The sequence below is a fragment of the Salvelinus alpinus genome, chromosome 31, assembly GCF_045679555.1.
Source record: "Salvelinus alpinus chromosome 31, SLU_Salpinus.1, whole genome shotgun sequence".
In the NCBI taxonomy this organism is placed as follows: domain Eukaryota; kingdom Metazoa; phylum Chordata; class Actinopteri; order Salmoniformes; family Salmonidae; genus Salvelinus; species Salvelinus alpinus.
This window is the reverse complement of record NC_092116.1, coordinates 35,750,726-35,777,408: the sequence shown is the minus strand read 5'-3', so window position 1 is coordinate 35,777,408 and position 26,683 is coordinate 35,750,726. Positions and strand designations below refer to the sequence as shown.

The window sequence follows — 26,683 nt, the reverse complement described above, 5'->3', positions numbered from 1 at the left end:
AAACATTCACACGCCATGGGCCAGAAAAGGTTAAATACATTGGCCATGCTGTCAATCCAGCATGACTTCCGCCGTGTTCAAAACAACTGGAAACTCTGAACTGGGAAATCTCAGACTTCAGTGTGTTTAATACAACTGGGAACTCAGCAAAAAACGAGCTCCGACGGGGAAAACACGTTTTGAACGGTCATCCAACTCGGAATTCCAAGTCGCGAACTCAGGCATTTCTTGTGCTCTGACCTGAAGATCACTGACGTCATGATTCAATCTTGTTTGTTTTTTTCACAGTTCCCAGTTGTCTTGGAAGCACCATAAATGCAGAGAATGCCAGACTTTGATGACAAAGTTTGATGACAAAATTTGCCCACAAGGATCGCTGTGAGCACAGCACAACAAGGCGAGTCCAAAAATGTTTTGTATGCTGCTGCATAAATGATGTAATATGCCAGGGAGATATGTATACTGTAGCTAAGAAAGTAATACTAAGTGTATGTTGTGTAGTACGCTGTTAGGAGCCCATGTGCCTCACCCTAATAATTTGGTCCCTTTCCCCCTCATAACTTAGCCTATTGTTCTGACTTGGTGGTGTACATGTAGACTATAGCCTGTTTAAGGGAAATGGTGTCATTGAATATTGTAAGAGCTTTCATTGTCTGCTTATATGCCCCCTTTATTTATCACACGGTTCTGACTTGGTGTACAGTGAGAATACTGTAAGAACGGCCCATGTTCTGAATTCTGTCGCTGCCATTTAAAAAGTGCTGAACAAATAGTTATATTGACAACGTCCTTCTCTTAATAGAAATGACGGATTTACCTTTTATCCGCTTAACTTTCCCTTATGCCACAGTTTGTACACCTCAACTGTCAGTAGAAATCACAAGTCACCCATATCAGCTATGTGTTTTTTTAAAAGGTAGTAAATGAACTGTGTCGCTACCAGACAAGGCTCCGCTGATAGCCAGGTGTAGCGGTGGTAAGGATTCCCTCCATAGTGCTGAAAATAAAGCTCTGCTGTTGGGACAGCTTTATGTAGACCATCACAATTTGTGGGCACCGTTTGACACCGTTATAGTGCAATTAATGTATTGTTTAGTGTTGTGTAGCGGCTTTGCTGTCATACATTTACAACATTTTGGGGAGCTTGCCCCAACAAGATTTATATGCTAGAATCGCCACTGTGTCGCACCAAGACCCCTTGAAAATGATCAATACACGTCTTGTGTAGGCTATACTAAACCCTCCTATTAGGAAACCCCGATGGTTAAATAGATTATAGAAAACGTGTATGATAACTGGAGACGCGCGACCTTCTCTTCTATTTTCCTCTGGTCTCTGCCCCGTGATGTTTTCGTGAATCCATCCTTGAAGGCGTGGTGGCACCCCGTCGCTCTCTCTCTCGCTCTCGCCTCCCTCCCGACTCTAGGATCTCCCATCTCCATCTCTGTCTCCGCCCCCAATGAATGCACCGTTTCATTCATTCACCTACTGTATGCAAAGGGTAGCGAGTCGCGTTCACTGACAAATCAACGACGCACCAAGAAGGACACGCATTGCAAGTGTATCGTAATCGCTTTGACGAAAAACAAAAAAAACGATTCAAAATAATCGTGGATTTCTGCTAAATATCTGCAAGAAAACGCGATCTTTCTATAGACGTTCTGTGCCTCCCTATAGGCTGATAACGTTATGGATTCCTTGCCAAGGTCGACAGTAACTTCAGGAAGGGGAATTCGAGCGGGGAGAAAGGTGCGTATGTATGAGGCGTGGGCTAGTTTATTACCAGTTGATTGTGTGTAAAGCTCTTTTCCGATATAAACGTTAATTTAGATGAATATATGTTTTATATAACTCACAGTATGTTTCAGGGATGTTTATATATAACCTATAGCCTATAGATGAGGTGAATATAAGGTCTGGTGTCAATGATGGTCCTGATAAGCTTTAGATTTGCAGGAAGATAACCCAGGAGAGGAGGGGAGAGAACAGGAGATGAGGGGAGGGGAGGGGAGAGGAGAGAACAGGAGATGAGGGGAGGGGAGGGGAGGGGAGAGGAGAGAACAGGAGATGAGGGGAGGGGAGAGGAGAGAACAGGAGGGGAGGGGACAGGAGAGGAGGGGAGGGGAAAGGAGAAGAGGGGAAAGGAGAGGAGGGGAGAGGACAGGAGAGGAGATGAGGGGAATGGAGAGGAGGGGAGGTGAGGGGACAGGAGAGGAGAAGATGGGGGGGAAATTTAGTTTAGTCACATCTGTATTTCAGAGTATCATCAGTGACACCAAATGTACAATCCTGTCACTGCTCTGTTTTTATCCAAGCAAATATTCAAAATGTGTGTTGAGAGAAATCATATCTATTTTCCTATTTCTAACTTTGAAATAATAACACGTTTATTGTACTGCAATTCAAGTAGACCTATTGACAATCATATACATTTGGTAATTCTCCACCAGGTTATCAATGTGAAGATCAACCATTGACTCCAACCAATCAATTCACTTCTAACTGTACCCGAGGGGGTTCTAGAAGACAACGCCATTGCCATGGAAACGCCCCCGGGTTCCAAGCGGAGGACGGTGGTCGCACAGATGGAGTCGCCCCGCGCAGGGGGTGTGGCTATGCTTGACGTCCTCGGCAACACAGAACCCAACGCCAACCGGGGGGTGGAGCCTAAACTCAACCTCCAACTGTCACCAGGTGAGGCCTCCCCCCATGTCGCCGCGGATACCAGGAAGTTGAATGGAGGACGTGGAAGTGGCACCTCCCCTTCCTGTCTGAGGGCTGATTGCACGGGAAAGGAGGGATCATGGCAGAGTAAAGGAGGGAGTATAGATGTGAGCGGAGGAGGGAGAGGAGGAGGGGTATTAAAACCACTTACAACGCCTGAGAGAGAGGAAGCTAAGAAAAGCAGGATCCCTATGGCTCTCTCCTTGAAGACGGACACACACACTCCCACACACTCCTCACACACCACACACACTACCACTACTAGCAGCGACCGAAGGCTGAGGTCTCCCAACATCAAACACACCACGAGCCCTAAAACACACACACACAGAACAGAACACACCTGGGATGCCAGCTCCAAAGTAGAACACTCCAGAACCCATCACTTGTCTGCGGTGAGCTCCAAACCCTCGGCTTCCAGAACCGTGCAGGGTTCTAAGGATCCTCAGAAGGGTTCTAGTTCTAAAGGTCCTGCTCCACCACCCGCCCCTCTGGCCACCTCAAGCCCCAAATGTAGAACCACCGTTGACGTGATGCTCACATCGACCACCTCTGACATCATCACAGGGGGACGAGCTTCGGACTCTGACCTGTCGATGGGATCACTAGGGGTCAAGGGTAACACACCCCATAATTCTCCATTCCTGACCCCTGACCCCTTTGCCACGGCAACGGACAACACAGAGATGACTCTAGAAAACGCAGCTCGCCGACTGGAATCCAAAATGGCCGCCAAAGTCTCAGAGGGGTCGTTGACAGTGACGATGACATCACAGAGCGGCACCCGTCTGTTAGGAGGGGGAATGGCTGCAGGACCTATGCTATCCCAGAAGGCCATGCAGCAGAGTGACACGGCGGCGACGCGCGAGGCCCTGGAGAGGGACGTCAACCCCCCAGAGTATCGCCGGGGTGACGGGCGTAGCCATGACGATTGCGCGGGCCGGTTGCCGCGGGAGACCAAGCCACCTGGAGCCCCGCTGGGAGACCCGAGTCACGTGGGAGACGGAAATGTCATCGCCACCACCGGCGGCAACAACGATGAAGCGTCGTCAAGGGCAACAGAGAAGGGGAAGAAAGAAATGGGAAGAAAGGAGGAGAAGGATAAACACCAGCATCCAGGGACCGGGAGCTCCAGAGTGCGTAAAGAGGCTGGCACCATGACTAACCCCAACGAGGTGAGGCGTTCCTGGGGTGAGGCCCGGAGGGAGGTGGGGGTTCAGGCTGTAGTGGAGGTGTGTGACCGCTCCGCCACTACCAGCCCCCGCCTGCTCACCCTGTCCCTACGCACTCACCGTGGCAACACAGGGAAACAGGAAGGGGTTGTTAGTTACGGACAGAGAGACACAGACTCGCGGTCCAATGGGCTGACAGCTGGGGGTCAGAGGGGGAGTGTCCTTGTCTGTGACCTCTGCATGGACCAGCAGGTCAGAGGTCAGGGGTTAAATGGAGAACTGGGGCCTTTGATTGGTTTACAGAGCTGTCAGTCAAGGTTGGTCACACCGCAGAACCAGGACACGGGACTGAATGCAGTAGCCCCGCCCCTGTGCTGCATGCCTATTGGCCTAGCCCCATTCCAACACGTCTGTCAGATCGACATCGAGCTCTGCAGCCAATCAGAGCACCCGAACAGTAACGATACGCTGCCGACCACCAATGAGGAGCTGCCGACCAGTGTCACGAACGACAAGCAGCAGAAACCATCCGAGACCCACAGCAAAGCTAAAACCAGACAGACAGGCAATTCAGGTACCAAGACTAGCCATAAACACAGAACCCACTCCTCTCCTTCCCACTCCTCCTCTCACCGGACCCACAGACACAAACCAGGCACGGGCAGAGACAAACAGAAACCGGGGTTGGAATGGAAACAGACTGGATCGGACCTGTTCCAGGCAGAGCCAGACCCAGGGAAGAGTATCACCAAACTGACTGCGGAGAATCAAGAACGAGCTGGTGACCACGAACAGGAGAGGAAGGACTCTGGGCCGGTGCAGAACGTGGTTTGGGACGAACAGGGGATGACCTGGGAGGTGTACGGCGCATCGGTGGATCTAGAGAGTCTGGGGTTCGCCATCCAGTCACACCTGCAGTGCAAGATCCGAGAGCACGAGAAACGCATCGGGACACTACGGAAGTCTGTCTCCCTAGACGTTCCCTCTCCGGGAGCGAAGAAGTGGAAGGAGAAGAAGAAGAGGGACGTTTTCCGGTCAATATGCCGACCGGGATGCTGCAGGAAACCTCCCGCGTCGCCCGCAGGGAAGTGATACAGCCTCGGAATGTTTGGAATGTTTACACACGAAACATTCTAGAACGTTCTAAATCTAGATTGTAGATCCATTCTATAACATCACCCGCCAGGAAGTGAGAGAATTTTGGTGAATGTTCGTGGACATTCCAGAATGTTCACGGATGGATATTCTGGAACAACATTATAGTCACAGGAGGTTGGTGGCACTCTAATTGGGGAGGACGGGCTCGTGGTAATGACTGGAGTGGAGTTAGTGGAATGGTATCAAACACATAAAACAAATGGTTTCCATAGTTTCCACGTGTTTGATGCCATTCCATTTGCTCTGTTCCAGACGTTATAATGAGGCTCCTTCCCCTCGGCAGCCTCCACTGGTTCTAATCTAGAACATTCTGTAACAGCAAACCCGTTCCTGTATTTGATTACGGGGATACATTTTCTGCAGTTGTTCTAGGAGGAGAAGAGATATTCAATCCGTCAACTGTTGGTAGCAAAGGACAAAACGAAAACTATGGACACTTTCACGCATTATTATCACACCACGTATCTGCTGTTAGCCAAAGACAGTAGCCACACCAACAGCAAGGTTATGTCCCAGATGGCACCCTGTTACACCCTTTTTATAGTGCACTACTTTTGACCAGAGCCCATACAGGGAATAGGGGGGCCATTTTGGGACACGGACCATGATCTATACTGTATCACTGAATGAAGAAGATGAGGTGAAGCTAAAACAGAAAAAAGGCAATACGATTATATGATTCTCAAGTGTGGATGAATGTAGCTACAATACACTGTTTATCCACATCAGTTGTTTTCACTGAGGAGAGACTCAATATACATTAATATCAGCTGTTTTCACTGAGAGACTCAATATACATTAATATCAGCTGTTTTCACTGAGAGAGACTCAATATACATTAATATCAGCTGTTTTCACTGTGGAGAAACTCAATATACATTAATATCAGCTGTTTTCACTGAGGAGAGACTCAATATACATTAATATCAGCTGGTTTCACTGTGGAGAGACTCAATATACATTAATATCAGCTGTTTTCACTGTGGAGAGACTCAATATACATTAATAGCAGCTGTTTTCACTGTGGAGAGACTCAATATACATTAATATCAGCTGTTTTCACTGTGGAGAGACTCAATATACATTAATATCAGCTGTTTTCACTGTGGAGAGACTCAATATACATTAATATCAGCTGTTTTCACTGTGGAGAGACTCAATATACATTAATATCAGCTGTTTTCACTGTGGAGAGACTCAATATACATTAATATCAGCTGTTTTCACTGAGAGAGACTCAATATACATTAATATCAGCTGTTTTCACTGAGGAGAGACTCAATATACATTAATAGCAGCTGTTTTCACTGTGGAGAGACTCAATATACATTAATATCAGCTGTTTTCACTGTGGAGAGACTCAATATACATTAATATCAGCTGTTTTCACTGTGGAGAGACTCAATATACATTAATATCAGCTGTTTTCACTGTGGAGAGACTCAATATACATTAATATCAGCTGTTTTCACTGTGGAGAGACTCAATATACATTAATATCAGCTGTTTTCACTGAGAGAGACTCAATATACATTAATATCAGCTGTTTTCACTGAGGAGAGACTCAATATACATTAATACCAGCTGTTTTCACTGTGGAGAGACTCAATATACATTAATATCAGCTGTTTTCACTGTGGAGAGACTCAATATACATTAATATCAGCTGTTTTCACTGAGGAGAGACTCAATATACATTAATATCAGCTGTTTTCACTGTGGAGAGACTCAATATACATTAATATCAACTGTTTTCACTGAGAGACTCAATATACATTCACATCAGCTGTTTTCACTGTGGAGACCATAGGTGGTATTTTATATAATAGTTTTAGACTGACACTAACAGAACTACATGAATAATACATTTTACTATGACACAATGGAATACACTGTATTAGTACTGTTTAGGAATGGAGCGATAACACTGTACCAAGAACACTGTAGTATAGGGCTTCACGAGTGCTTGAAGCGTCACTACAGACCCGGGTTCGATCCCAGGCTGTGTCACAACCAGCCGTGACCCGGGAGTCCCATAGGGCGGCGCACAATTGGCCCAGTGTCGTCCGGGTTAGAGGAGGGTTTGGCCGGTGGGGGCTTTACTTGGCTCATCGTGCTCTAGCGACTCCTTGTGGCGGGCCGGGCGCCTGCAAGCTGACTTCCGGTTGTCAGTTGAACGGTGTTTCCTCCGACACATTGGTGCGTCTGGCATCCGGGTTAAGCGGGGAGGGTGTTTAGAAGTGTGGGTCATGTTTCGGAGGATGTATGTCTCGACCTTCGCCTCTCCCGAGCCCGTTGGGGAGTTGCAGCGATGAGACAAGATTGCAATTGGATATCACGAAATTGGGGGGGGGGAAGGGGGGAAAATACAACAACAACAACAAAGAACACTGTAGCAAGAAATAACTTTATTTATCTTATATTTGATCACATTTCAGGACTTAGATATAACTTTATTAATATTTTACAGTATATGATCACATTCCAAGACTTCAAAATAACTTTATTAATATTTTACAGTATATGATCACATTCCAAGACTTCAAAATAACTTTATTAATATTTTACAGTATATGATCACATTCCAGGACTTCAAAATAACTTTATTAACATGTTACAGTATGTGATCTCATTCCAGGACTTCAAAATAACTTTATTAACCTCATACAGTATATTGTAGCACTCCGTTTTAGCTAACTCATCGTAGCTCTACTCTGTATTTTACAGTTGGGTTGCAAAATGCCATTAACTTTCCCAAGGTGTCCCCAGATGTTCTAGAAATCCTGCTTGGAAGATCCCATGAATTTAAATGGAATAAACAGGAAATCTGGAGTCCTCCAAACAGGATTTCTGGAAAATATGGGCTGTGGGAAAGCGAGTGTAATTTTAATGGCCTATTTCCAGCCAGCTGTAATACAACAGGACAGATTGCCTCAGCATTTCAGAAGCTTTCACCTCTCTGCTTTTACTGTTGGTTAATATTTCATCCACTTCCTCTGTTAGAATCCCCATGCCGACACGCACGCACGCACACACACTACACACACCACACACACACACACACACACACACACACACACACACACACACACACACACACACACACACACACACACACACACACACACACACACACACACACACACACACACACACACACACACTACACACACACACACACACTACACACACACACACACACACACACACACACTACACACACACACACACACACTACACACACACACACACACACACACACACACACACACACACACACACACACACACACACACACACACACACACACACTACACACACACACACACACTACACACACACACACACACACACACACATACACAGTATACAGTCTATACACGCCACAGAGCTTTTATTCTGCACTAAGAGGCCTTGCGGGTGGAGGTTAGGAAGTTGTACAGAGTGTCGTGACGGGATCAGTGAGATGAAAACGTCTCTTGTCTCTCCCACAGGACACAGAGTCTAATACTGGGTCATACTTTAGACCCTTCGTGTAATTGCAACAGAGTTAGCTCTGAGACGATTTGATTGGTTTTAGCAATATGGGCAAACTTCCACCTAGCCTATCAGAGGGCAAGGTGGGAGCTATTACCATATTGCGTACACCTGTCAAATCCACTCAGATCTCCATAAGTGAATGGGATGTAGGGTTTAAGGGGTCCATTTGGTGATTGGGCCCTGTGTATTAACACTGCCATACTGATAGAGGGGGGGGGGGGGAGACTCACCTCCTGTTCCTTTTAGGAGTTTTAGAGCTATTTATTGTTCTATTTATGTACTCTCTCCACTACGGTCACATGATTTGAATTTATCTGAAAAACTAAAGTCTTTCAAAAATGGAAGAAAACCCTGTGTTTGTTCATTGTTTCATTTCAAGTGGAATACGTGCCCTACTTCTATTTGGAAAGGTATATAGAAATTCTCTCTTTCTCTCTCTCTCTCTCTCTCTCACTCTCTCTCTCTCTCTCTCTCTCTCTCTCTCTCTCTCTCTCTCTCTCTCTCTCTCTCTCTCTCTCTCTCTCTCTCTCTCTCTCTCTCTCTCTCTCGCTCTCTCTGTCTCTCTGTCTCTCTGTCGCTCTGTCTCTCTGTCTCTCTGTCTCTCTGTCGCTCTGTCGCTCTGTCTCTCTGTCTCTCTGTCTCTCTCTCTCTCTCTCTCTCTCTCTCTCTCTCTCTCTCTCTCTCTCTCTTCTACCCTCTACCCCTGTCCCTCCCTCCCTCCCACCCTCCCTCCCTCCCTCCCTCCCTCCCTCCCTCCCTCTATAAGGAATCACTATAGCCAGATGAGTCATTCTATAAGGAATCACTATAGCCAGATGAGTCATTCTATAAGGAATCAGTATAGCCAGATGAGTCATTCTATAAAGAATCACTATAGCCAGATGAGTCATTCTATAAGGAATCAGTATAGCCAGATGAGTCATTCTATAAGGAATCACTATAGCCAGATGAGTCATTCTATAAGGAATCACTATAGCCAGATGAGTCATTCTATAAGGAATCAGTATAGCCAGACGAGTCACTCTATAAGGAATAAGTATAGCCAGATGAGTCATTCTATAAGGGCAAACTTCCACCTGCCCAGACGAGTCACTCTATAAGGAATCAGTATAGCCAGAGGAATCATTCTACAAGGAATCAGTATAGCCAGATGAGTCATTCTATAAGGAATCAGTATAGCCAGATGAGTCAATCTATAAGGAATCAGTATAGCCAGATGAATCATTCTACAAGGAATCAGTATAGCCAGTTGAGTCATTCTATAATGAATCACTATAGCCAGATGAGTCATTCTATAAGGAATCAGTATATCCAGATGAGTCATTCTATAAGGAATCAGTATAGCCTGAGGAATCATTCTACGAGGAATCAGTATAGCCAGATGAGTCATTCTATAAGGAATCAGTATAGCCAAATGAGTCATTCTATAAGGAATCAGTATAGCCTGAGGAATCATTCTACAAGGAATTAGTACAGCCAGATGAGTCATTCTGTAAGGAATCAGTATAGCCAGATGAGTCATTCTAAAAGGAATCAGTATAGCCAGATGAGTCATTCTATAAGGAATCACTATAGCCAGATGAGTCATTCTATAAGGGATCAGTATAGCCTGAGGAATCATTCTACGAGGAATCAGTATAGCCAGATGATTCATTCTATAAGGAATCAGTATAGCCAGATGATTCATTCTATATGGAATCAGTATAGCCAGATGAGTCATTTTACGAGGAATCAGTATAGCCTGGGGAATCATTCTACGAGGAATCAGTATAGCCAGATGAGTCATTCTATAAGGAATCAGTATTGACTGAGGAATTAGTCTATGAGGAATCAGTATAGCCAGAGGAATAATTAGATAAGGAATCAGTATAGCCAGATGAGTCATTCTTTAAGGAATCAGTATAGCCAGAGGAATCAGTCTATGAGGAATGAGTATAGCCAGAGGAATCATCTCCCTTCTATGCCAGAGTCAGTCTGATAAGACTTTATTGTTTCTGGTGGGAAAATGTGTTACAGTATCATGTTCACGTTTAAAATGCTGTTGAATACTCATAGCACATGGTTAAAATATCGAATACCTTCATTCCATGGACATGCTGGGGTGTGAACAGCTCTACTGATAAGAGGAGGTGTCGCCCTCTAGTGGACAGAAACAGATATCAAATCAAACTTTATTTGCCACATGCGCCGAATACAACAAGTGTAGACTTTACCGTGAAATGCTGACTTACAAGCCCTTAACCAACAAAATAAGAAGAAAATATTGACCAAGTAGACTAAAATAAAAAGTAATAATAAAAAGTAACACAATAAGAATAACGAGGCATATACAGGGGGCACCGGTACCGAGTCAGTGTGGAGGCTATATACAGGGGGCACCGGTACACAAAAAACTATACACACCTCGGCATAAACATCAGTGCCACAGGTAACTTCCACAAAGCTGTGAACGAGCTGAGAGACGAGGTAAGAAGGGCCTTCTATGCCATCAAAAGAAACATAAAATTCAACATACAACAAACGTATGATCTGACTAAAATTACTTGAATCAGTTATAGAACCCATTGCCCTTTATAGTTGTGAGGTCTGGGGTCCGCTCACCAACCAAGAATTCACAAAATGGGACAAACACCAAATTGAGATTCTGCATGCAGATCTCTGCAAAAACATCCCCAGTGTACAACGTAAAACACCAAATAAAGCATGCAGATCAGAATTAGGCCGATACCCGCTAATTATCAAAATCCATAAAAGAGCCGTTAAAATCCACAACCACCTAAAAGGAAGCGATTCCCAAACCTTCCATAACAAAGCCATCACCTACAGAGAGATGAACCTGGAGAAGAGTCCCCAAAGCAAGTTGGTCCTGGGGCTCTGTTCACAAACACAAACAGACCCTGAGGACAGCAACACAGTTAGACCCAACCAAATCATGAGAAAACAAAAAGATAATAAAAAAAACAAAAAAAAACAGAGCAAACTAGAATGTTATTTGGCCCTAAACAGAGAGTACACAGTGGCAGAATATCTGACAACTGTGACTGACCCAAACTAAACGGACATTTGAAACGTCTTTATTCTTTTGGAACTTCTGTGAGTGTAATGTTTACTCTTAATTGTATTATCTATTTCACTTGTTTTGGCAATGTTAACATATGTTTCCCATGGCAATAAAGCTCTTTGAATTGAATTGAGAGCGACAGAAAGGGTGAGATAGAGTGAGAGATGGTGGGTGGGTGGGGGGGGGCGAGAAAGAGAGCAAGGGTAGGGGGGGGGGGGGGGGGGGACAAGAGAGAGATACTATACGGCGCAAATAGACCTGGCACACGGCCAACACCACACACACCCCTGTACCTTATTGGACGCGTGTATTTGTGTCGTTTAAATGATGATTGGTGCGTCAGGGCGCCGTTTAAATGCATTGAGCAAAGCCCCTCGAGACCGGTTCAAAGCTGGGAACAATTTTCACCTGCACGTCGGGAAGGGCCTATTAAGCGACCATACGTAAGAACTGCAAAAGTGAGTTGAAATGTCCGGTTTTTAATCGTTTCTGACAGTGCTATTCCGATGATTTATTATGAGGTAGAATTAACTAGAATTAACTATCTAGTCTACCTGGCTGTTTCTCCTATTCTACAGTTTCTGATGATAGCAATTGTGTTTTTCTTTGAGTGTATTTGACCACATACAACTAAATACAACCATGCATATATAAAAAAACAAATAACATTAGATGCCAGAGTATTCTCCAGTGGTCTTTTTTGAATGAAAATAGAATAATCCCCGCATAGCTTATTATTATTATCATGGCACCTCTCGTGCTATTTGTGCCGTACATGACACTTGTTTGACATTTTCACACATAGGCTAGTTGTTTTGTGTCTAGACTTTACAAGTTGTTTTGTGTCTAGACTTTACAGTTCAGGGAGTTTTAGTATTGTAATGAAACAAGCAGGGAGCAGGTCTCGAACCCTCGACTTTCTAGGCTGAAGTCTAGCGCGCTATCGACTGTGCCGCAAAAGCCTGCTCAAGCGGCAGAGTCGATATCCGCGTTTATAAACCCAGGGACCGTTACAGTATTCTGTTCATAGACTTCTGATCATGGAAATCATGAACGTGTCATGCGTTTACACCTACATTTAAATGTGTCTACCGTGTCCACGGAATCCCTTTTCCTGCGCTATAGTCAAATTCCGGTATACATTCTACAAACGTTGGAATAGGCTAAATATGATAATTACACATCTGACGGCAGTAGCCATCTAGCCAGCTAACCTCTGTAGCTAGCCAGCAAGCTAGCGAACAACACTAAAAGGGATTTTTCCACTCCTCAATTGTCCAGTGTTGGTGATCGTGTGCCCACTGGACTTCACAGTAACAGCATTTACAGTTGACCGGTGCAGCTCTAGCAGGGCAGAAACTTGACCAAATGACTTGTAGGAAAGGTGGCATCCTAAGACAGTGCCACGTTGAAAGTCACTGAGCTCTTCAGTAAGGCCATTATACTGCCAATGTTTGTCTATGGAGATTGCATGGCTGTGTGTTCGATTTTATACACCTGTCAGCAACGGGTGTGGCTGAAATCGCCAAATCCACTCATTTGAACGGGTGTCCACATACCGTAGTTATGATGTATATTTGGACTGTAAAAGTGGGCCCCATGTTTCACTGCCATACACATCTCTCTCTCCCTCTACCCCCCCCTCTCTCTCCCCTCGCTCCCTCTCTCTCCCTCTACCCTCCGCTCTCTCTCCCTCGACCCTCCCCTCTCTCCCTCTCTCTCCCTCTACCCCCCCCTCTCTCTCTCCCTCTACCCTCCCCTCGCTCCCTCTCTCTCCCTCTACCCCCCCCTCTCTCTCTCCCTCTACCCTCCCCTCGCTCCCTCTCTCTCCCTCTACCCCCCCCTCTCTCTCACTCGCTAGCTCTCTCTCCCTCTACCCTCCCCTCGCTCCCTCTCTCTCCCTCTACCACCTCTCTCTCTCACTCGCTAGCTCTCTCTCCCTCTACCCTCCCCTCGCTCCCTCTCTCTCCCTCTACCCCCCCTCTCTCTCACTCGCTAGCTCTCTCTCCCTCTACCCTCCCCTCGCTCCCTCTCTCTCCCTCTACCCCCCCCTCTCTCTCTCCCTCTACCCTCCCCTCGCTCCCTCTCTCTCCCTCTACCCCCCCCTCTCTCTCACTCGCTAGCTCTCTCTCCCTCTACCCTCCCCTCGCTCCCTCTCTCTCCCTCTACCACCTCTCTCTCTCACTCGCTAGCTCTCTCTCCCTCTACCCTCCCCTCTCTCTCACTCGCTAGCTCTCTCTCCCTCTACCCTCCCTCCCCTCGCTCCCTCTCTCCCTCTACCCCCCTCTCTCTCACTCGCTAGCTCTCTCTCCCTCTACCCTCCCCTCGCTCCCTCTCTCTCCCTCTACCCCCCCCTCTCTCTCACTCGCTAGCTCTCTCTCTCTCCCTCTACCCTCCCTCCCCTCGCTCCCTCTCTCCCTCTACCCCCCCTCTCTCTCACTCGCTAGCTCTCTCTCCCTCTACCCTCCCCCCGCTCCCTCTCTCTCCCTCTACCCCCCCCCTCTCTCCCTCTACCCTCCCCTCGCTCCCTCTCTCTCCCTCTACCCTCCCCTCGCTCCTTCTCTCTCCCTCTACCCCCCCCTCTCTCTCCCTCTACCCTCCCCTCGCTCCCTCTCTCTCACTCTACCCCCCCTCTCTCTCCCTCTACCCTCCCCTCGCTCCCTCTCTCTCCCTCTACCCTCCCCTCGCTCCCTCTCTCTCCCTCTACCCTCCCCTCGCTCCCTCTCTCTCCCTCTACCCTCCCCTCACTCCCTCTCTCTCCCTCTACCCTCCCCTCGCTCCCTCTCTCTCCCTCTACCCCCCACCCCCCCTCTCTCTCTGACTGTGATCTTCATCTTATATTTTCCAGGGAGAGACCCTCCATCGAACCTCTACTCCAGATCAGTCTCAAACAGTCCAACCGCGATCATGTCTTCGACTATGTTCATCAACCTGGTACGCTGCGGTCGGTCTCCGTTCGGACACCAGGCTGCCTGTCTGCCTGCACGGTCGCTCCAAGAAGCCTCCCCCTTGTCCCCCCCAGCCTCCCCCTTGTCCCCCCCCGCCTCCCCCAGTACGGTCCAGGTCCGGTGGAAGTGTACTGCTCGGTTTGTCCCTGATGCTATCGGTCGACCGACCACCTGGGACTCGTTTGGGATCTGGGACAACAGGATAGAGGAGCCCATTCTTCTGTCTCCTAGTATACGTTATGGGAAACCCATCCCACAGGTACAATGTTATATACAGTCGGCTCCATAAATATTTCATATTTAACATTTTGACCAAGTTATTATCATTTTAGCTCTGTACGCCACCACAATGGCCAGGTCAGGTCGCAATTGTAAATGAGAACTTGTTCTCAACTTGCCTACCTGGTTAAATAAAGGTGAAATTAAATTTTTTAAAAACAATGGATTTGAAAGGGCACTTTCAGCTTTAATTTGAGGGTATTTACATCCAAATCGGGTGAACGGTGTAGGAATTACAGCACTTTTTATATGTGGTCCCCACAATTTTAGGGGCACAAAAAGGTAATTGGACAAACAAACATAATCATAAATTTAATTGTAAATGTTAATACTTGGTTGCAAAGCCTTTGCAGTCGATGACTTCCTGAAGTCTGGAACCCATAGACATCACCAGATGCTGGGTTTCTTCCCTGGTGATGCTCTGCCAGGCCTTTACTGCAGCGGTCTTCACTTCCTGAAGTCTGGAACCCATAGACATCACCAGATGCTGGGTTTCTTCCCTGGTGATGCTCTGCCAGGCCTTTACTGCAGCGGTCTTCACTTCCTGAAGTCTGGAACCTATAGACATCACCAGATGCTGGGTTTCTTCCCTGGTGATGCTCTGCCAGGCCTTTACTGCAGCGGTCTTCACTTCCTGAAGTCTGGAACCCATAGACATCACCAGATGCTGGGTTTCTTCCCTGGTGATGCTCTGCCAGGCCTTTACTGCAGCGGTCTTCACTTCCTGAAGTCTGGAACCCATAGACATCACCAGATGCTGGGTTTCTTCCCTGGTGATGCTCTGCCAGGCCTTTACTGCAGCGGTCTTCACTTCCTGAAGTCTGGAACCCATAGACATCACCAGATGCTGGGTTTCTTCCCTGGTGATGCTCTGCCAGGCCTTTACTGCAGCGGTCTTCACTTCCTGAAGTCTGGAACCCATAGACATCACCAGATGCTGGGTTTCTTCCCTGGTGATGCTCTGCCAGGCCTTTACTGCAGCGGTCTTCACTTCCTGAAGTCTGGAACCCATAGACATCACCAGATGCTGGGTTTCTTCCCTGGTGATGCTCTGCCAGGCCTTTACTGCAGCGGTCTTCACTTCCTGAAGTCTGGAACCCATAGACATCACCAGATGCTGGGTTTCTTCCCTGGTGATGCTCTGCCAGGCCTTTACTGCAGCGGTCTTCACTTCCTGAAGTCTGGAACCCATAGACATCACCAGATGCTGGGTTTCTTCCCTGGTGATGCTCTGCCAGGCCTTTACTGCAGCGGTCTTCACTTCCTGAAGTCTGGAACCCATAGACATCACCAGATGCTGGTTTTCTTCCCTGGTGATACTCTGCCAGGCCTTTACTGCAGCGGTCTTCACTTCCTGAAGTCTGGAACCCATAGACATCACCAGATGCTGGTTTTCTTCCCTGGTGATGCTCTGCCAGGCCTTTACTGCAGCGGTCTTCACTTCCTGAAGTCTGGAACCCATAGACATCACCAGATGCTGGTTTTCTTCCCTGGTGATGCTCTGCCAGGCCTTTACTGCAGCGGTCTTCACTTCCTGAAGTCTGGAACACATAGACATCACCAGATGCTGGGTTTCTTCCCTGGTGATGCTCTGCCAGGCCTTTACTGCAGCGGTCTTCACTTCCTGAAGTCTGGAACCCATAGACATCACCAGATGCTGGTTTTCTTCCCTGGTGATGCTCTGCCAGGCCTTTACTGCAGCGGTCTTCACTTCCTGAAGTCTGGAACCCATAGACATCACCAGATGCTGGGTTTCTTCCCTGGTGATGCTCTGCCAGGCCTTTACTGCAGCGGTCTTCACTTCCTGAAGTCTGGAACCCATAGACATCACCAGATGCTGGGTTTCTTCCCTGGTGATGCTCTGCCAGGCCTTTACTGCAGCGGTCTTCACTTCCTGAAGTCTGGAACCCATAGACATCACCAGATGCTGGGTTTCTTCCCTGGTGATGCTCTGCCAGGCCTTTACTGCAGCGGTCTTCACTTCCTGAAGTCTGGAACCCATAGACATCACCAGATGCTGGGTTTCTTCCCTGGTGATGCTCTGCCAGGCCTTTACTGCAGCGGTCTTCACTTCCTGAAGTCTGGAACCCATAGACATCACCAGATGCTGGGTTTCTTCCCTGGTGATGCTCTGCCAGGCCTTTACTGCAGCGGTCTTCACTTCCTGAAGTCTGGAACCCATAGACATCACCAGATGCTGGGTTTCTTCCCTGGTGATGCTCTGCCAGGCCTTTACTGCAGCGGTCTTCACTTCCTGAAGTCTGGAACCCATAGACATCACCAGATGCTGGTTTTCTTCCCTGGTGATGCTCTGCCAGGCCTTTACTGCAGCGGTCTTCACTTCCTGAAGTCTGGAACCCATAGACATCACCAGATGCTGGGTTTCTTCCCTGGTGATGCTCTGCCAGGCCTTTACTGCAGCGGTCTTCACTTCCTGAAGTCTGGAACCCATAGACATCACCAGATGCTGGGTTTCTTCCCTGGTGATGCTCTGCCAGGCCTTTACTGCAGCGGTCTTCACTTCCTGAAGTCTGGAACCCATAGACATCACCAGATGCTGGGTTTCTTCCCTGGTGATGCTCTGCCAGGCCTTTACTGCAGCGGTCTTCACTTCCTGAAGTCTGGAACCCATAGACATCACCAGATGCTGGGTTTCTTCCCTGGTGATGCTCTGCCAGGCCTTTACTGCAGCGGTCTTCACTTCCTGAAGTCTGGAACCCATAGACATCACCAGATGCTGGGTTTCTTCCCTGGTGATGCTCTGCCAGGCCTTTACTGCAGCGGTCTTCACTTCCTGAAGTCTGGAACCCATAGACATCACCAGATGCTGGGTTTCTTCCCTGGTGATACTCTGCCAGGCCTTTACTGCAGCGGTCTTCACTTCCTGAAGTCTGGAACCCATAGACATCACCAGATGCTGGGTTTCTTCCCTGGTGATGCTCTGCCAGGCCTTTACTGCAGCGGTCTTCACTTCCTGAAGTCTGGAACCCATAGACATCACCAGATGCTGGTTTTCTTCCCTGGTGATGCTCTGCCAGGCCTTTACTGCAGCGGTCTTCACTTCCTGAAGTCTGGAACCCATAGACATCACCAGATGCTGGGTTTCTTCCCTGGTGATGCTCTGCCAGGCCTTTACTGCAGCGGTCTTCACTTCCTGAAGTCTGGAACCCATAGACATCACCAGATGCTGGTTTTCTTCCCTGGTGATGCTCTGCCAGGCCTTTACTGCAGCGGTCTTCACTTCCTGAAGTCTGGAACCCATAGACATCACCAGATGCTGGGTTTCTTCCCTGGTGATGCTCTGCCAGGCCTTTACTGCAGCGGTCTTCACTTCCTGAAGTCTGGAACCCATAGACATCACCAGATGCTGGGTTTCTTCCCTGGTGATGCTCTGCCAGGCCTTTACTGCAGCGGTCTTCACTTCCTGAAGTCTGGAACCCATAGACATCACCAGATGCTGGGTTTCTTCCCTGGTGATGCTCTGCCAGGCCTTTACTGCAGCGGTCTTCACTTCCTGAAGTCTGGAACCCATAGACATCACCAGATGCTGGGTTTCTTCCCTGGTGATGCTCTGCCAGGCCTTTACTGCAGCGGTCTTCACTTCCTGAAGTCTGGAACCCATAGACATCACCAGATGCTGGGTTTCTTCCCTGGTGATGCTCTGCCAGGCCTTTACTGCAGCGGTCTTCACTTCCTGAAGTCTGGAACCCATAGACATCACCAGATGCTGGGTTTCTTCCCTGGTGATACTCTGCCAGGCCTTTACTGCAGCGGTCTTCACTTCCTGAAGTCTGGAACCTATAGACATCACCAGATGCTGGGTTTCTTCCCTGGTGATACTCTGCCAGGCCTTTACTGCAGCGGTCTTCACTTCCTGCTTGTTCTTGTGGTGTTTTGCTCTGCCAGGTCTTTACTGCAGCGGTCTTCACTTCCTGCTTGTTCTTGTGGCGTTTTGCTCTGCCAGGCCTTTACTGCAGCGGTCTTCACTTCCTGCTTGTTCTTGTGGTGTTTTGCTCTGCCAGGCCTTTACTGCAGCGGTCTTCACTTCCTGCTTGTTCTTGTGGCGTTTTGCTCTGCCAGGCCTTTACTGCAGCGGTCTTCACTTCCTGCTTGTTCTTGTGGTGTTTTGCTCTGCCAGGCCTTTACTGCAGCGGTCTTCAGTTCCTGCTTGTTCTTGTGGTGTTTTGCTCTGCCAGGCCTTTACTGCAGCGGTCTTCACTTCCTGCTTGTTCTTGTGGTGTTTTGCTCTGCCAGGCCTTTACTGCAGCGGTCTTCAGTTCCTGCTTGTTCTTGTGGCGTTTTTGCTCTGCCAGGCCTTTACTGCAGCGGTCTTCAGTTCCTGCTTGTTCTTGTGGCGTTTTGCTCTGCCAGGCCTTTACTGCAGCGGTCTTCAGTTCCTGCTTGTTCTTGTGGAGTTTTGCTCTGCCAGGCCTTTACTGCAGCGGTCTTCACTTCCTGCTTGTTCTTGGGGGGTTTTGCTCTGCCAGGCCTTTACTGCAGCGGTCTTCACTTCCTGCTTGTTCTTGTGGCGTTTTGCTCTGCCAGGCCTTTACTGCAGCGGTCTTCAGTTCCTGCTTGTTCTTGTGGAGTTTTGCTCTGCCAGGCCTTTACTGCAGCGGTCTTCACTTCCTGCTTGTTCTTGTGGCGTTTTGCTCTGCCAGGCCTTTACTGCAGCGGTCTTCACTTCCTGCTTGTTCTTGGGGCGTTTTGCCTTCAGTTTTTGCCTTCAGCAAGTGAAATGCTCAATTGTATTCAGGTCAGGTGATTGACTTGGCCATTGCAGAACATTCCACTTCCTTTCCTGAAAAGGAGAGGAATTGAGGAGTTGCTTTCGCAGTATTGCTTCGGGTTCATTGTCCATCTGCACTGTGAAGCGCCGTCCAACGAGATTTAAATTCATTTGACTGAATCTGAGCAGATAATAATATTACACCCTTTAGAATTCATCCTGCTGCTTTTATCAGCAGTCACATCATCAGTAAATACAAGAGAACCAGTTCCAATGGCAGCCATACATTCCCACGCCATAACACCTCCTCCTCCATGCTTCACAGATGAGGTGGTATGCTTCGGATCATGAGCAGTTCCTTCCCTTCTCCATACTCTTCTCTTCCCATCATTCTGGTACAAGTTGATCTTTGTCTCATCTGTCCATTGGATGTTGTTCCAGAAGTGTACAGGCTTTTTTTTTTTATGTTTTTTTTGGCAAACTCTAATCTGGTCTTCCTGTTTCTGAGGCTTACCAATGGTTTACATCTTGTGGTAAACTGTCTGTATTTACTCTGGTGAAGTCTTCTCTTGAATGTTGACTTTGAAACAGATACGCCAACCTCCTGGAGGGTGTTCTTCGTCTGGTCAACTGTTGTGAAAAGGGTTTTTATTCACCAGGGAAATAATTTTTCTGTCATCTACCACGGTTGTTTTCCGTGATCTTCCGGGTCTTTTGGTGTTTCCTGAGCCCACCAAATAGTTGATTTGGCCAAACCTAATGTTTTTTACTATCTTTCAGACCGATTTGTTTAGAGTGTTCAGCCTAATGATGGCTTGTTTCACTGGCAATGACAACTCTTTGGACTTCATATTGAGGGTTAACAGCAACAGATTCCAAATGCAAATGCCACACACTGAAATCAACTCTAGACCTGTAAATGATATGAGGGAATAACACACACCTGGCAATGGAACAGTTGAGGAACCAATTGTCCGATTACTGTTGGTCCCTTGAAAAGGTGGGGTGGAACCACATATAACAAGTGCAATGGAAACATATGTTAACATTGTCGAAGCAACGGAAATAGATAATAAACAAAAGTGAAATAAACAATATAAATATACTGTAAACATTACTCACAAAAGTTCCCAAAGAATAAGGACATTTAAAATGTCATATCTCTCTCTCTATCTCTCTGTTTCTCTCTGTCTCTCTCTCTCTATTTCCCTCTCTCTTTCCTCTCTAACCCCATCTCTCCGCTCCCTTCAGGTGAGTTTGTCCCGTGTGGGCACGGCGTCTCTGCTGGGTCATCGGAGGGAGAATGAAGACCGGTTACAGGTGGTTCGACTTAGTGACAGCATCCTGTACTTGGCTGTGTTTGATGGACACGGAGGACCACACGCCGCAGAATACTGTCACACCTACATGGAGAAATACATTAGGTACTCGCTCCTGCTCTGACTCTCTCTCTCTCCCTCTCTCTCTCTCCCCCCCTCTCTCTCTCCCCCCCTCTCTCTCTCTCTCTCTCCCCCCCTCTCTCTCTCTCTCTCTCTCTCTCATCATGTCATTAACATGTCAGTGTTGTGTCTGTAGAGAGGCGCTACAGCAGGAGGATGACCTGGAGAAGGCTCTGACCCGAGCCTTTCTGGAGGTGGACAAAGCCCTATACACACACCTCAGTTACTTTGGCAACGGTAAGACACACACACACACACACACACACACACACACACACACACACACACACACACACACACACACACACACACACACACACACACACACACACACACACACACACACACACACACACAACGCCTCCACTGATGAAGTCTGACAATCAATCAAATTTCAATAAATCCCTTTTTACATCAGCCAATGTCACAAAATGCGTTTGTACAGAAACCCAGCCTAAAACCCCAAACAGCAAGCAAATGCAGATGTAGAAGCACGGTGGCTAGGAAAAACTCCCTAGAAAGGCCAAAACCTAGGAAGAAACCTAGAGAGGAACCAGGCTATGAGGGGTGGCCAGTCAGTGCACAACAATTCTTAGTGCAATCGCGGCAAAACAATTATGAAATAAGTTTTGTCAAATGATTATGCATTATGGTCATGACTTTCTTACGTGAAACAGGAGGTTAACTTGGCCCCAGACAGTAATACACTGTGTATCCAAACAGAAGATTAACTTGGTCCCAGACAGTAATACACTGTGTATCCAAACAGGAGGTTAACTTGGCCCCAAACAGTAATACACTGTGTATCCAAACAGGAAGTTAACTTGGCCCCAGACAGTAATACACTGTGTATCCAAACAGGAGGTTAACTTGGCCCCAGACAGTAATACACTGTGTATCTAAACAGGAGGTTAACTTGGCCCCAGACAGGATGTTAACTTGGCCCCAAACAGGAGGTTAACTTGGCCCCAGACAGTAATACACTGTGTATCTAAACAGGAGGTTAACTTGGCCCCAGACAGGATGTTAACTTGGCCCAAAACAGGAGGTTAACTTGGCCCCAGACAGTAATACACTGTGTATCCAAACAGGAGGTTAACTTGGCCCCAGACAGTAATACACTGTGTATCCAAACAGGAGGTTAACTTGGCCCCAGACAGTAATAAACTGTGTATCCAAACAGGAGGTTAACTTGGCCCCAGACAGTAATACACTGTGTATCCAAACAGGAGGTTAACTTGGCCCCAGACAGTAATACACTGTGTATCTAAACAGGAGGTTAACTTGGCCCCAGACAGGATGTTAACTTGGCCCCAAACAGGAGGTTAACTTGGCCCCAGACAGTAATACACTGTGTATCTAAACAGGAGGTTAACTTGGCCCCAGACAGGATGTTAACTTGGCCCAAAACAGGAGGTTAACTTGGCCCCAGACAGTAATACACTGTGTATCCAAACAGGAGGTTAACTTGGCCCCAGACAGTAATACACTGTGTATCCAAACAGGAGGTTAACTTGGCCCCAGACAGTAATACACTGTGTATCCAAACAGGAGATTAACTTGGCCCCAGACAGTAATACACTGTGTATCCAAACAGGAGGTTAACTTGGCCCCAGACAATCATCTGAGATCCAGTTTCAGGCTTGGGATTCTTGCTGTTTTTTTTTTTACCAATTTGTAAGTGTTCTGTTTCGTTGACATTAGAGCAGTATAGTATATAGTATAGTATATTATAGAGCAGTATAGTATATTATGGAGCAGTATAGTATATAGTATAGTATATTATAGAGCAGTATAGTATATAGTATAGTATATTATAGAGCAGTATAGTATATTATAGAGCAGTATAGTATATAGTATAGTATATTATAGAGCAGTATAGTATATAGTATATTATAGAGCAGTATAGTATATTATAGAGCAGTATAGTATATTATAGAGCAGTATAGTATATAGTATAGTATATAGTATAGTATATTATGGAGCAGTATAGTATATAGTATAGTATATTATAGAGCAGTATAGTGTATAGTATATTATAGAGCAGTATAGTATATAGTATAGTATATTATTGAGCAGTATAGTATATAGTATAGTATATTATAGAGCAGTATAGTATATAGTATAGTATATTATAGAGCAGTATAGTGTATAGTATAATATAGAGCAGTATAGTATATAGTATAGTATATTATAGAGCAGTATAGTATATAGTATAGTATATTATAGAGCAGTATAGTATATAGTATAGTATATTATAGAGCAGTATAGTATATAGTATAGTATATTATAGAGCAGTATAGTATATAGTATAATATAGAGCAGTATAGTATATAGTATAGTATATTATAGAGCAGTATAGTGTATAGTATAATATAGAGCAGTATAGTATATAGTATAGTATATTATAGAGCAGTATAGTATATAGTATAGTATATTATAGAGCAGTATAGTATATAGTATAGTATATTATAGAGCAGTATAGTGTATAGTATAATATAGAGCAGTATAGTATATAGTATAGTATATTATGGAGCAGTATAGTATATAGTATAGTATATTATAGAGCAGTATAGTGTATAGTATATTATAGAGCAGTATAGTATATAGTATAGTATATTATAGAGCAGTATAGTATACAGTATAGTATATTATAGAGCAGTATAGTATATAGTATAGTATATTATAGAGCAGTATCGTATAATATAGAGCAGTATAGTATATAGTATAGTATATTATAGAGCAGTATAGTATATAGTATATTATAGAGCAGTATAGTATAATATAGAGCAGTATAGTATATAGTATAGTATATTATAGAGCAGTATAGTATAATATAGAGCAGTATAGTATATAGTATAGTATATTATGGAGCAGTATAGTATATAGTATATTATAGAGCAGTATAGTATATTATAGAGCAGTATAGTATATAGTATAGTATATTATAGAGCAGTATAGTATATAGTATTGTATATTATAGAGCAGTATAGTATATAGTATAGTATATTATGGAGCAGTATAATATATAGTATAGTATATTATTGAGCAGTATAGTATATAGTGTAGTATATAATAGAGCAGTGTAGTATATAGTATAGTATATTATAGCGCAGGATAGTATATAGTATAGTATATTATGGAGCAGTATAGTATATAGTATAGTATATTATAGAGCAGTATAGTATATAGTATAGTATAATATAGCGCAGTATAGTATATCGTGTAGTATATTATGGAGCAGTATAGTATATAGTATAGTATAATATAGAGCAGTATAGTGTATAGTATAATATAGAGCAGTATAGTATACAGTATAGTATATTATGGAGCAGTATAGTATATAGTATAGTATAATATAGAGCTGTATAGTATATAGTATAGTATATTATGGAGCAGTATAGTATATAGTATAATATAGAGCAGTATAGTATATAGTATAGTATATTATGGAGCAGTATAGTATATAGTATAGTATAATATAGAGCAGTATAGTATATAGTATAGTATAATATAGAGCAGTATAGTTTGAATAGTAGGCTGGGTTTCTGTTCAGCACTTTGAGATATCAGCTGATGTAAGAAGGGCTATATAAATACATTTGAAATTTGATTTGAATAGTATATAGTCTAGTATAGTATAGAGCAGTATAGTTAGTATTGTATATAGTATAGTATATAGTATACTATAGTATATTGTATAGTAAAGTGTAGAGCAGTATGGTTAGTATAGTATATACTATAGTAGAGTACAGAGCAGTATAGTAATAGTAATATACTGCTATACTATATACTGACTATACTGCTCTGTACTATACTATAATAGTATATTATAGTATAGTACAGAGCAGTATAGTCAGTATAGTATAGTATATAGCATTGTAGTTAGTATAGTATATAGTATAGTATAGATCAGTATATTTAGTATAGTAAAGTATAGTATGGAGTAGTATATTATAGTACAGTGCAGAGCAGTATAGTTAGTATAGTATAGTATATAGCATTGTAGTTAGTATAGTATATAGTATGGTATTGATCAGTATATTTAGTATAGTAAAGTATAGTATAGAGTAGTATATTACAGTATAGTACAGAGTATATTGTATAGTATATGGTGTAGGGCAGTGTAGTTAGTATAGTATATAGTATAGTTAATATTGTAAATGGTATAGTATAGTATCGAGCATATTACAGTCCAGTACCATGTGTGACTACGTGACTGCTTGCATTCATGTACTCAATTGGACACTAGGCCACTCCACCTGCCTCTGTCTAACACCTCTCTCTCTCTCTCTCTCTCTCTCTCTCTCTCTCTCTCTCTCTCTCTCTCTCTCTCTCTCTCTCTCTCTCTCTCTCTCTCTCTGTCTGTCTGTCTGTCTGTCTGTCTGTCTGTCTGTCTGTCTGTCTGTCTGTCTGTCTGTCTGTCTGTCTGTCTGTCTGTCTGTCTGTCTGTCTGTCTGTCTGTCTGTCTGTCTGTCTGTCTGTCTGTGTCTCTCTGTGTGTCTCTCTCTGTCCACACTCTCTCTCTCTCTTTCTGTCTCTCTCGTTGTCTCTCTGTCCCTTTCCACCCTCTCTCTCTGCCCCCAGCTTCCTTCCTGACTGCGGGGACCACGGCGACAGTTGCCGTGTTACGAGACGGTGTGGAGTTGGTGGTTGCTAGCGTGGGGGACAGCCGAGCGTTGCTATGCAGGAAGGGGCGGGCCAAGAAACTCACAATTGACCACACCCCCGACCGGAAGGACGAGAGACAGAGGTTTACAACTGAACCTATACATATATTGTAGAAGTTGAGAGAGAGAGAGAGAGAGAGAGAGAGAGAGAGAGAGAGAGAGAGAGAGAGAGAGAGAGAGAGAGAGAGAGAGAGAGAGAGAGAGAGAGAGAGAGAGAGAGAGAGAGAGAGAGAGAGAGAGAGAGAGAGAGAGAGAGAGATACAGAGAGATACAGATACATAGATGCACCCCCTCTCCTTTCTAAAACGGGGTACAGTGACATGTGTGGGGGTGGGGGTGGGGGGGTTTCAGACTCAGGAAAAGCAGAGGGGTTTGGGGGGCCATATCTGCAACTGGGGCAGGGGGGGGGGGAGGTTAAAAGAACAAGTACATACCTGGGGGCTGGTTTGAGGGAGGACTGGAGCTGGACCAAGTACATACAGTGCATTCGGAGAGTATTCAGACCCCTTCCCTTTTTCCACATTTTGTTACGTCACAGCCTTATTCTAAAATGTGTTAAATCTGTTTTTCCCTCATCAATCTACACACAATAATGACAGAATGAAAACAGGTTTTTTATTCATACCCTTTGAGCTCATGTGCATCCTGTTTCCATTGATCATCCTTGAGATGTTTCTACAACTTGATTGGAGTCCACCTGTGGTAAATTGATTGGACATGATTTGGAAAGGCACACACCTGTCTATATAAGGTCCCACAGTTGACAGAGCATGTCAGAGCAAAAATCACGCCATGAGGTCGAAGGAATTGTCCGTAGAGCTCCGAGACAGAATTGTGACGAGGCACAGATCTGGGGAAGGACACTAGATCTGGCCGCCCGGCCAAACTGAGAAATCGGGGGAGAAGGGCCTTGGTCTCCGTGATGGTCACTCCAAGAACCTGATGGTCACTCTGACAGAGCTCC

General features: G+C 45.5%; 2 protein-coding genes across 2 annotated transcripts in view; both read left to right on the top strand.

Moving 5' to 3' along the window:
- Positions 1 to 1,471: 1,471 nt before the first annotated feature.
- Positions 1,472 to 8,935, top strand: gprin3a (GPRIN family member 3a). Its single transcript, XM_071378641.1, has 2 exons — positions 1,472 to 1,749; positions 2,451 to 8,935. Exon 2 carries the CDS (start codon positions 2,541 to 2,543, stop codon positions 4,986 to 4,988), a length of 2,448 nt encoding a protein of 815 aa, XP_071234742.1. The 5' UTR covers positions 1,472 to 1,749; positions 2,451 to 2,540; the 3' UTR covers positions 4,989 to 8,935.
- Positions 8,936 to 11,980: 3,045 nt separating this feature from the next.
- Positions 11,981 to 26,683, top strand: part of ppm1ka (protein phosphatase, Mg2+/Mn2+ dependent 1Ka) — a 20,368-nt gene continuing 5,665 nt past the window's right edge. Inside the window, exons 1-5 of the mRNA XM_071378252.1 lie at positions 11,981 to 12,113; positions 14,504 to 14,862; positions 20,863 to 21,035; positions 21,187 to 21,287; positions 25,637 to 25,802. Coding sequence (XP_071234353.1) covers positions 14,563 to 14,862; positions 20,863 to 21,035; positions 21,187 to 21,287; positions 25,637 to 25,802 — 740 coding nt within the window. The 5' untranslated portion in view covers positions 11,981 to 12,113; positions 14,504 to 14,562. The remainder of the gene's footprint in view (positions 12,114 to 14,503; positions 14,863 to 20,862; positions 21,036 to 21,186; positions 21,288 to 25,636; positions 25,803 to 26,683) is intronic.